General features: G+C 49.7%; 1 protein-coding gene across 1 annotated transcript in view; it reads left to right on the top strand.

Annotated features, from left to right (window-relative positions):
* Positions 1 to 12600, top strand: part of LOC117523859 (glutamate receptor ionotropic, delta-1-like) — a 290124-nt gene that overhangs the window by 177351 nt on the left and 100173 nt on the right. Inside the window, 1 exon segment of the mRNA XM_034185472.1 lies at positions 1071 to 1190. Within this exon segment, the coding sequence (XP_034041363.1) occupies positions 1071 to 1190 (120 nt within the window).

Below are 12600 nucleotides of genomic sequence, written 5' to 3'. Positions count from 1 at the left end.
GAAATTCTGCCTGACAATGGGGTACATGGATGCACGAGCACACAGCCAACATTATGTTTGTTAGAATGCCAGTCCCTCCATATATTTCAATAAAATGACTGATTTCCATACGTGTAACTCACCCATTTAGTGCCAGGCATACCACCTCTCATATTGCAAACTCTCAAATTGATGTTATTGTTATGCGGCTACTACTGATTTTAAAAAGTGCATGTGTAAAATAATGAATGAATTAAAACAATTTCCCCATGCAAAACAAAAGTTATTGTGGGTCACACAGGATATTTTCAGAACTTGAGAATGACCAGCACACACTGATGATGCCATCACGGGTGATACACTGAAGTGATGACAAAACATTCATGAAAAATCTTTTTTTTTTTTTGCTTTTTACGATGAGTTGTTATGAAATTTATTTATTTTCAGGTGGGCATTTAAGGAACTTTCATTTAAAAAGTGGGTGGGCAGATGGTCAGGTATGTGGGTGTGTGTGTGGGGAGGGGGTCCGACATTAACAACCTGCGCTATGATACAATACCTCACAGTGCACAGATACAGTGCACGACGGTTAAAGACAGACAAACGTAGTGCATGTGATGAGTGTCTATACATCTGCTCAATTTGCATGGAATGTGCCTGTCAAAGTCCAGCTGACACAGCTGCACCCGTAAGGATGTAACAGGTGATAATAATCACAGAGACATTAATCCAACTGTCACAGCAGCTTCCAACGTTACGTCTCTGTTGCTGAACACACGCTCGCTCACCCTGTCTTCACCAGAAATCCTCTCCATAAAAACTTATCATACCACATACTGCAAAATGTCACTGGTTTGACACTTTATACATCTATAAAAAAAGTTGCCTAAACAATGCAGTTATACCTTCTGTAAACTGAGATGAAACACATTTGAAGTATCACTTTATTTTTACACATATGTATGCTGCACATAAAACTGCACAATAACAGGAAAACTGCATGTACAGAATGCAAAATCACAAACGCAGTCTTAACGACTGCCCTTCATATTTTATGATCTCCCATATTGTTCTGCATTTTGTTGCCACAGGGACGGATCAGCGGCCTGACAGGGATGATGGACTTCCGTGCTGAAGGCTCTAACTCTCACGTGCAGTTTGAGATTCTTGGAACCAGCTACAGTGAGACATTTGGGAAAGATGTGAAACGGGTAAGTCCAGATTATTTTGTCTTGCGCATGATGCCTCACGTGACAGTAATGGGGCTTTCACACCGGAGGCGTCAGCCGCAGCAGAAGTGACGTGAATCGGTCTAAAAATCATTCATTTCAATGAGACGCATCGCTTTTTTTGACACGGCAGAAGCGTTGTGTCAAAAATCGAGCTGTGTGTACAACCCATGGCAAAAATTATGGAATCACCGGCCTCGGAGGATGTTCGTTCAGTTATTTAATTTTGTAGAAAAAAAGCAGATCACAGACATGACACAAAACTAAAGTCATTTCAAATGGCAACTTTCTGGCTTTAAGAAACACTTGTTATGTGTCGGACGCAGGACGGAGAACCGACCAGCGTTTGAAGGACCCAGTATGAAATAAGCAGAGCACGGTACAAAGGATAACTGAATTTAATAACATAACAGTGATGTGATAAATACAAACAAAAGAGTGCGCGGTCTGGTGAGGTGGTAATACGGTGCGCTCCAGGCAGCACAAACGGTCCGGAGCCAGAAATAGTTCGGACCCAAGGACCCCGCCGACACCCCCCAGGTGGCCGCGACAAACCGAGTCTGTGAAAGAAGAAACCATCATGTGAGTCCACACTCCACACACAGAGAGACCACTCAAAGGTGTACATAAACAGCAAACACTTCCTGGCTTAATCACTAATCAGCTTCCCACGCTGCAGGCATGGAACACCCAGTTCATATTCTCAACTGCAGTGGAAGCTGATTAAACGACTAACATAACAGCTCAATATAATAAGGTGTGAGGGACACCACATTTACTGACTGTACTAATGTTAGTCACAAAACCTAACGTACCTCAGGAAGTGTGCTGACGAGCGTGAGACCTCACCCCCTCCTCTTTCACAGACCATGGCATCAAACCTGGACGGTCTCTGCATCCATGATGATGAGATGGCTCTCAAGACGACGATCTCACCGTCTGGTCACAAGGTCGAGTCTCTGGCAAATACACACTGTGTACTCCAGACTTAAATGCCACCATGCTCCAATCCATATAGATGCACCACAGCTGTGAGTCCTGACGAGCTGCACATGATCAGCCTCAGGTGATCAGGGTGAGGTCCTGATAACTCAGCCACACAGCCACTCAGTCCTAAACGCGTGCCACCTGGAAGGAAAAACAAAAGACAGAAACAGAAGACAGCCAGGCACCCCCAGCCATACAACAACACTATAAGAAATCAAGAAAAAAAGATTGTGGCAGTCAGTAACGGTTACTTTTTTAGACCAAGCAGAGGAAAAAAATATGGACTCACTCAATTCTGAGGAATAAATTATGGAATCACCCTGTAAATTTCCATCCCCAAAACTAACACCTGCATCAAATCACATCTGCTCGTTGACATTAACCCTATGTCATGAAATTGACCCTATGTGTCTTTTTGCAAGGAATGTTTTCACAGTTTTTGCTCTATGGCAAGATGCATTATCATCTTGAAAAATGATTTCATCATCCCCAAACATCCTTTCAATTGATGGGATAAGAAAAGTGTCCAAAATATCAACGTAAACTTGTGCATTTATTGATGATGTAATGACAGCCATCTCCCCAGTGCCTTTACATGACATGCAGCCCCATATCATCAATGACTGTGGAAATTTACATGTCTTCAGGCAGTCATCTTTATAAATCTCATTGGAATGGCACCAAACAAAAGTTGCAGCATCATCACCTTGCCCAATGCAGATTCGAGATTCATCACTGAATATAACTTTCATCCAGTCATCCACAGTCCACGATTGCTTTTCTTTAGCCCATTGTAACCTTGTTTTTTTCTGTTTAGGTGTTAATGATGGCTTTCGTTTAGCTTTTCTGTATGTAAATCCCATTTCCTTTAGGCGGTTTCTTACAGTTCGGTCACAGACGTTGACTCCAGTTTCCTCCCATTCGTTCCTCATTTGTTTTGTTGTGCATTTTCGATTTTTGAGACATATTGCTTTAAGTTTTCTGTCTTGACGCTTTGATGTCTTCCTTGGTCTACCAGTATTTTTGCCTTTAACAACCTTCCCATGTTGTTTGTATTTGGTCCAGAGTTTAGACACAGCTGACTGTGAACAACCAACATCTTTTGCAACATTGCGTGATGATTTACCCTCTTTTAAGAGTTTGATAATCCTCTCCTTTGTTTCAACTGACATCTCTCGTGTTGGAGCCATGATTCATGTCAGTCCACTTGGTGCAACAGCTCTCCAAGGTGTGATCACTCCTTTTTAGATGCAGACTAACAAGCAGATGTGATTTGATGCAGGTGTTAGTTTTGGGGATGAAAATTTACAGGGTGATTCCATAATTTATTCCTCAGAATTGAGTGAGTCCATATTTTTTTCCTCTGCTTGGTCTAAAAAAGTAACCGTTACTGACTGCCACAATCTTTTTTTCTTGATTTCTTATAGTGTTTCTTAAAGCCAGAAAGTTGCCATTTGAAATGACTTTAGTTTTGTGTCATGTCTGTGATCTGCTTTTTTTCTACAAAATTAAACAACTGAATGAACATCCTCCGAGGCCAGTGATTCCATAATTTTTTGCCAGGGGTTGTATATGCAGTACACTGCCAAGGTGCTTTGGAGTTTTGCAAGAATTGCATAAACCCTCACTCACAACCCACTGCACGTATGTTGGACATGCACATGTCGCAGGGAGTGGTCACCATGCAGCATGGCAGGTCACCGCCATGCTGCGGGTATCTGGGGGAAGTTTGTGAACATGTACAGGTGTGGTACTTGTCATGTACAGGTTGCACTCCTGTTGTGCATGAGGCGTGGAGAGTATTGTGCTGTCAGCCCTAGCCAAGCATGTGTCCGACATGTGATCAGTGCAAGTGCGGTGCAGTGCAAGTCACACACACTCCACATGTGTGACTTGCAAATTGCCACCCCCATAAGCCAGGAGTACAGCCCGCCTCTGTGATGGAGATGGTCTGCATGAGACAATCACTCCTACTAGCATGTAATGCAAGCCAGCAGTGCATATTAAAGGAGACCCACCACCACTTCTGCCACCTCATCTTCCAACATCAGTATTCTAGTATTAGCACAGCTGATACTGCTTCATGCCTTTCATCGGCATCTGTCATCTGCCTTTGGAGGTCCAATACCCTCAGATGTTGCAGTAGTACGGCGAAAGCTGTAATGCTGGACACACTGTGCCTACATTTTTTTTCATGGCTTTATTTGGTTTCAGTGCAGAAGGTTTCAGGTTCAAAGCCTACCCCCGCCACATTTCTCCATGCAATGTGGAGCTGCGTCAGGAAGGGCAGCAGGTGTAAAACATGTGTGTAACCTATAAGAAAATTTAGGATTTGGGATTATGAGTTTGTCAGATGTTGGGCTAGATCAGAAGATAAGATACGGCTCTGGGAGGTATAGGAACAGCAAATACACAGACAGGGATTTTAGTTTATGTGGCGGATGCCTTATTATTAAGTGCAAATAGTGAATAGAAAAATATTTACAATATAAATAATCTGCAGATGAGGTAGACTTTTTTCCCACAAGGAAAAAGACAGTTTTCTAGTCAAAACCAATATTCCAAACACAAATACACACACAGCTCTGTTCAACAGAAAATACAACTTTTGCTTGTCCAGAGTGGAAATGGAACAGTCTCTCAAGATTCCAAAAAATAAATGTGTAGTTCCCACAATTGATGTGGTTTAATTGTCCATGAAGTTCAACAGGGGAGTGGTTGATATTGTCCATAAAGTTCATAGGCAGTTGGTGGAACTGAGAGAGTGAACAGAAGTTGGAGAGGAACGGCTGCATCAGCCTCCTACCATATAGTAGCTGAGGTTGTGCAGGGTCTCAGGCACTTTTCAGGGCTAAGCTCGCCATCAAACGGGTGTTGGGTTTTTTTTTTTCCCAACAGAAATCACCTGCCCGTTTTAAGCAGACAGGACCAAATATTAGTACCAATAAATATTTCCATTAACACTAGCTAGCTTTCTTTCCTTTCATCTGTGTACACAACATTCCTGAAATACAATTCATAATACTCTTTGTATAAAAGTGCATTGAATGAACAGGATATGAAATCCAAAACAAGACATTAAAATAACTGTAGCCAAACAACATAAGCAGCAAGGCTAATAATACTTAGCATTTCAGTACAACAGGTAGTCTGATGATAGAGACCACTCATACATATGCTAATGCTAACACAAACAATCAGACTCACCAATTCCGTTTAGGAAACACTCCCACAGCGCGAACCCCAGCGTCAGCGGATATTAACTTCTAAACATACAGGGTTTTAGTACGAATGCAATAAACATGCAAAAACAGAATTTTAACTGAAGACAAACCTTGATGCAGCCGTCCTGAAGCCTCCTCTCCCACACGTCTGTCGGAGAGGGGGAACAGGCGTCTATATCAGGTGCTACGAGCAACGCGATTGGCTGAGCGTCGTGAGGGCGGAAGGGCACATGCACGTGGGATCACGTGACTAAAGTGTTGCATTCACTGACGCATTACGAGAGGAATTTAGAGTTTTATTTATTTTTTAACGCACAGTTTATGTGGGTTACATGTGCCATATCAGTATGCAGAGCCACCTTGGATCTGCTGAGACAACCTCGAGTGAAAACAAGGGAGCAGCCAAAGGGACTTACTATTCATTTTACAACAACAAAAATAGCTTGTGTGGACATGATGCATCCTTGTATATGAGCCTTGAGGCTGCGCCGCTGTCCAAGGTGCTGAAAGAGTGAAAACGGCCACTGTGGGTCTAGGCCGCATTATAGCACAGCACTCCAGCACTCAGCACCATGTAGAAGTGTAGAGTGTAGAAGTGATCAGACGTGATCACTTCTACACTCTTTCGGGGGGGAGTCTTGTGCGTGCTATGGAAAATAATCCTGGCAGCACCCTCTTCTTTTCTTTTCTCCAATGCCACATGCTACAGAATCTCCCCAATATATGCATGCCACACATAGAGGTGGACAGTGAGATGTACTTCTGTCTTGTGGGCCACACACATAGCAGGTGTGGAGTACTTTTGTAGTACTTCTGAAGCACAGCACCCGTGCATCAGAAGTACCTGTGCCCCCACTCTACATGCTTCTGACTTGTGTTAGGCGTACAAAGGCAATACATGCCCCATACGTGCTGTATGTGTTGTTGGGAAAGTGTAGTGACACGGACCCACAACAGGGGGCGCAAATGAACGGTCAATAGATGAGCCAAAAAGTAACAATTTAATGTTGTGAATGTGCACAACGAACATACAGACAATCTCAGAATATCACAACAGTCAATACACAAAGGTGACGTGTGGGCAGGCTCGAGGATAGAAGACGTCTGTCCTGAGGAGAGCCGGAACCACACGATTTCCGCCGCCCCAGAACCTGGCGAATACTGGAGCCGCCAAGTCCCGAATTCCCAGGTGATCACCGTCCCCGACTGTCGGATCTGGTACTGCTGGTGAAGAACAAAGACAGTCAAGTGTGGGTGTGTGTACACCCAGTAACAACAACGGTGGGAATGCCACCTCCACCTCTCACTCAATACTTGCAGCGGTCTCAGCTGAAAAGGAGCGCCGTCTTGCACAGCCTCCTCAAAAGCGACCAGTTCTCCTGCAAACACTCACAATAAACAGATTTACAAAAGGCTGATGATATTACCTCCTATGAAGCATGATATCTCGGCAACGAGGTGGAGATGACGTGTGGTCTTTATGGAGTGAGATGATGTTGAGTAGATGGGTGACAGCTGTCAAGAGGTAATGAGCGACAGCTGTCACCCCCGGCTGTGTCCATGGCGGCAGCGCCCTCTCGTGCCTGAAGCCCGCACTTCAGGCAGGGTGCCCTCTGGTGGTGGGCCAGCAGTACCTCCTCTTCTGGCGGCCCACACAACAGGACCCCCCCCCTCAACAGGCGCCTCCTGGTGCCCGACCAGGTTTGTCGGGGTGTCGGCGGTAGAAGTCGGCCAGGAGGGCCGGATCCAGGATGAAGCTCCTCTTCACCCAGGAGCGTTCTTCGGGTCCATACCCCTCCCAGTCCACCAAGTACTGGAACCCCCGACCCATCCGACGGACGTCCAGGAGCTGGCGCACCGTCCAAGCCGGCTCCCCGTCGATGATCCGAGCGGGAGGCGGCGCCGGTCCGGGAGCACAGAGGGGTGAGGTGTGGTGAGGTTTGATGCGGGACACGTGGAAAACCGGATGGATCCGCAGTGAAGCCGGGAGTTGGAGCTTCACTGCGGCAGGACTGAGGACTTTGAGGATCCTGAAGGGGCCAATGTACCTGTCCTGAAGTTTAGGGGAGTCCACCTGGAGGGGGATGTCCTTCGTGGAAAGCCACACCTCCTGCCCGGGCTGGTAAGCAGGGGCCGGGGATCGCCGGCGGTCTGCATGGGTCTTCGCCCTCATCCGGGCCTTCAACAAGGCAGAACGGGCGGAGCGCCACACCCGACGGCACTTCCGCAGGTGGGACTGGACCGAGGGCACACCGACCTCTCCCTCCACCACGGGAAACAACGGGGGCTGATACCCCAAACACACCTCAAATGGGGAGAGGCCGGTGGCAGAAGACACCTGGCTGTTATGCGCATACTCGATCCAGGCCAGATGGTTACTCCAGGCCGTCGGGTGCGCAGATGTGATGCAGCGGAGGGTCTGTTCCAAGTCCTGGTTGGCCCGCTCTGCCTGTCCGTTCGTCTGTGGATGGTACCCGGACGAGAGGCTCACGGTGGCCCCCAGTTCCCTGCAGAAGCTCCTCCAGACGTGTGAGGAGAACTGGGGACCACGATCAGAGACGATGTTGGAGGGTATCCCATGCAGATGGACGACGTGGTGGACCAGGAGGTCTGCTGTCTCCTGGGCTGTTGGGAGCTTCGGGAGGGCCGCGAAGTGGGCCGCCTTGGAGAATCGGTCCACTATCGTGAAGATGGTGGTGTTTCCCTGGGACGGCGGGAGGCCCGTGACGAAATCCAGGCCGATGTGGGACCAGGGGCGATGAGGCACCGGCAGCGGCTGGAGGAGTCCTTGGGCCTTCTTATGTACTGCCTTGCCCCTGGCACAGGTGGTGCAGGCCTGGATATATTCCCGGACGTCGGCCTCCATAGACGCCCACCAGAAGCGCTGCCAGACAACTGTCACGGTCCTTCGCACCCCTGGATGACAGGAGAGCTTGGAACCGTGACAGAAGTCCAAGACTGCAGCTCTGGCCTCTGGTGGGACGTACTGACGGTCCGTCGGACCGGTTCCAGGGTCCGGGCTCCATGCCAGGGCCTCCCGGACGGTCTTCTCCACGTCCCAGGTGAGGGTGGCCACGATAGTGGACTCCGGAATGGTGGGCTCCGGTGGATCCGACAGCTCTGTTTTGACTTCGTCTTCGTGTACCCACGACAAGGCATCCGATCTCTGGTTCTTGGTCCCGGGGCGACAGGTGATCCGGAAGTCGAAACGCCCGAAGAACAGTGACCAGCGGGCTTGCCTGGGGTTCAGCCGCTTGGCGGTCCTGATATACTCCAGGTTCCGATGGTCAGTGAAAAACGTGAATGGCACAGACGCTCCCTCCAACAGGTGTCTCCACTCCTCAAGAGCCTCTTTCACCGCAAGGAGTTCTCGATTGCCGACGTCATAGTTCCGTTCAGCCGGGGTCAACCTGCGGGAAAAGTAGGCACACGGGTGAAGAACCTTATCGGTCTCTCCGCTCTGGGACAGCACGGCTCCTATCCCTGAGTCAGAGGCGTCCACTTCAACCATGAACTGGCGGCTAGGGTCGGGCTGCACCAAAACTGGCGCAGTAGAGAACCGTCGTTTCAACTCCTTGAACGCGGCTTCGCACCGATCCGACCAGGTGAAGGGGACTTTTGGAGAGGTCAGGGCGGTCAGGGGGCTAACTACCTGACTGTAGCCCTTAATGAACCTCCTATAGAAATTAGCAAAGCCGAGGAACTGTTGCAGCTTCCTACGGCTTGTTGGTTGGGGCCAATCTCTCACCGCCGCAACCTTGGCCAGATCAGGGGCGACGGAGTTGGAGGAGATTATAAACCCCAGGAAGGACAAAGACGCGCGGTGAAACTCGCACTTCACGCCCTTCACAAACAGTCGGTTCTCTAACAACCGCTGCAGGACCTGACGTACATGCTGGACATGGGTCTCAGGATCCGGAGAAAAGATGAGAATATCGTCCAGATACACGAAGACGAATCGGTGCAGGAAGTCCCGCAAGACGTCGTTAACCAAGGCTTGGAACGTCGCGGGGGCGTTGGTGAGGCCGAACGGCATGACCAGGTACTCAAAGTGACCTAACAGGGTGTTAAATGCCGTCTTCCATTCGTCTCCCTTCCGGATCCGAACCAGGTGATACGCATTCCTAAGATCCAGCTTAGTAAAGATTTTGGCTCCATGCAGGGGGGTGAACACGGAATCTAACAATGGCAACGGGTATCGGTTGCGAACCGTAATCTCATTCAGCCCCCCGTAATCAATACATGGACGAAGTCCGCCATCTTTCTTGCCCACAAAAAAGAAACCTGCCCCCGTCGGGGAGGTGGAGTTCCGGATCAGCCCGGCAGCTAATGAGTCCCGGATGTAGGTCTCCATTGATTCGCGCTCAGGTCGTGAGAGGTTGTACAGCCTGCTGGACGGGAACTCAGCGCCTGGAACCAAATCAATGGCACAATCGTACGGACGGTGCGGGGGAAGGGTGAGTGACAGATCCTTGCTGAAGACGTCAGCAAGATCGTGGTACTCAACCGGCACTGCCGTCAGATTGGGAGGGACTTTGACCTCCTCCTTAGCCTGTGAACCGGGAGGAACCGAGGATCCTAAACACCCCCGATGGCAGGTTTCGCTCCACTGAACCACCACCCCAGACGGCCAATCAATCCGGGGATTGTGCTTCAACATCCATGTGATGCCCAAAATCACGCGGGAGGTAGAAGGAGTCACAAAAAACTCAATCTCCTCCCGATGGTTTCCAGACACTACCAGAGTTACTGGTTGTGTCTTGTGTGTGAGTAAAGGGAGGAGGGTGCCATCTAGTGCCCGCACCTGCAATGGCGAAGGAAGCGCCACCAGAGGGAGCCCTACCTCCCTTGCCCATCTGCTGTCTAGCAGATTCCCTTCTGACCCCGTGTCCACCAGTGCTCGGGCTTGAGGGGTTAAATCCCCGCTCAGGATTGTGACTGGGAGTCGTGTGGCGATTTGTGTGTGTCTCACTTGAATGGTTTGACCCCTCCTTAGCCCAGTCTCTAAGGGCGGTTGTTGTCGTTTTGGCCGTTTGGGGCAGTTTCTCTGTGTGTGCTCAGTTGAGCTGCAGAGAAAACACTCTCCACGGATCAGCCTCCCCATTTTGGCCCTGTGCGTTTCCCGAACAACGTCAGCAGGGGGAGCTGTTGCCCCACAAAGCGCTGCGGCTGTGGAGCGTGGGGAGGGCGGCGCCTTATCGAACCCGGAAGGGAGAGGGGCGGCGCATATCCGGTCACGTCCTTCGCCTCGCTCCCGACGGCGTTCCTCCAACCGATTGTCTAACCGTATAACGAGATCGATAAGCCCATCTAAATCCCGCGGTTCCTCCTTAGCTACCAGCTGCTCCTTCAGAACCAACGACAGTCCGTTTACGAAGGCGGCGCGGAGCGCAACGTTATTCCAGCCGGACCTCGCAGCCGCGATGCGGAAGTTGACTGCATAAGCGGATGCGCTCTCGCGTCCCTGTCTCATTGACAGCAGCACGGTTGAAGCGGTCTCTCCTCTGTTAGGGTGATCAAACACTGTTCTGAACTCCCCCACAAACCCAGTGTATGCTGATAACAACCGTGGGTTCTGTTCCCAGAGCGCCGTAGCCCAGGCGCGTGCTTTACCCCGAAGCAGAGCAATCACATAAGCTATTTTACTAGCATCTGACGCGTACATGACGGGACGTTGTGCGAAGACGAGCGAACACTGCATAAGAAAGTCCGTGCACTTCTCCACACAACCTCTGTACGGCTCAGGAGGGTTTATGTATGCTTCAGGGGATGGTGGGAGGGGTTGTTGAACAACCACTGGAACGTTCATATTCTGCACAGGGTCGGCAGGAGGACGAGCTGCAGCAGCGCCCTGAGCGCTCGCCGCCATCTGTGCGGAGAGAGCCTCCACCCTGCGGTTCAGGAGGATGTTTTGCTCAGTCATTTGATCCAACCGAGCCGTAAAGGCAGTGAGAATGTGCTGCAGCTCACCAATCACGTCTCCTGCAGACGCCTGCGCTCCCTGCTCTCCCATTGGTCGTTCAACAGCCGGGTGACGCCCCTCGGAGTCCATGACGCTGGCCGAGATATCCTGTTGGGAAAGTGTAGTGACACGGACCCACAACAGGGGGCGCAAATGAACGGTCAATAGATGAGCCAAAAAGTAACAATTTAATGTTGTGAATGTGCACAACGAACATACAGACAATCTCAGAATATCACAACAGTCAATACACAAAGGTGACGTGTGGGCAGGCTCGAGGATAGAAGACGTCTGTCCTGAGGAGAGCCGGAACCACACGATTTCCGCCGCCCCAGAACCTGGCGAATACTGGAGCCGCCAAGTCCCGAATTCCCAGGTGATCACCGTCCCCGACTGTCGGATCTGGTACTGCTGGCGAAGAACAAAGACAGTCAAGTGTGGGTGTGTGTACACCCAGTAACAACAACGGTGGGAATGCCACCTCCACCTCTCACTCAATACTTGCAGCGGTCTCAGCTGAAAAGGAGCGCCGTCTTGCACAGCCTCCTCAAAAGCGACCGGTTCTCCTGCAAACACTCACAATAAACAGATTTACAAAAGGCTGATGATATTACCTCCTATGAAGTATGATATCTCGGCAACGAGGTGGAGATGGCGTCTGGTCTTTATGGAGTGAGATGATGTTGAGTAGATGGGTGACAGCTGTCAAGAGGTAATGAGCGACAGCTGTCACCCCCGGCTGTGTCCATGGCGGCAGCGCCCTCTGGTGCCTGAAGCCCGCACTTCAGGCAGGGTGCCCTCTGGTGGTGGGCCAGCAGTACCTCCTCTTCTGGCGGCCCACACAACATGTGTACTTGATTTTTCACTGAACCTGTAGAATGAACACACGGATGCGACGTGCATGTCTCATGCAGTTTTGCCACCTCCCTATAGACTCCTCGTAGCAGCACATATGGCACATTGAGAGTGATGTTTAAGTGCCCTTACTGCAAAGAACATCAAAAATGAAAGTAGTGATAAAAGTGTTTTTTTTTCTAAACCCCTGTCTGTGTCCACTTCTGCACAAAGACAGACGTGAACACACCTGAGGTTCCTGAGGGCTCCCTGCAAACCTGATTGTTTTTTGTTTGTTTATGTTTGGGTTGTTTTTTTTTAGCATTCTGGTGCATGTCATTTATCTTTACAGCTTCAGTGTTTCCGTTACTTGCAATTTTTTCCT

The sequence above is a fragment of the Thalassophryne amazonica genome, chromosome 13, assembly GCF_902500255.1.
Source record: "Thalassophryne amazonica chromosome 13, fThaAma1.1, whole genome shotgun sequence".
Lineage (NCBI taxonomy): Eukaryota > Metazoa > Chordata > Actinopteri > Batrachoidiformes > Batrachoididae > Thalassophryne > Thalassophryne amazonica.
The sequence above is the reverse complement of the archived record's forward strand: the minus strand, read 5'-3'. Positions and strand labels throughout refer to the sequence as shown.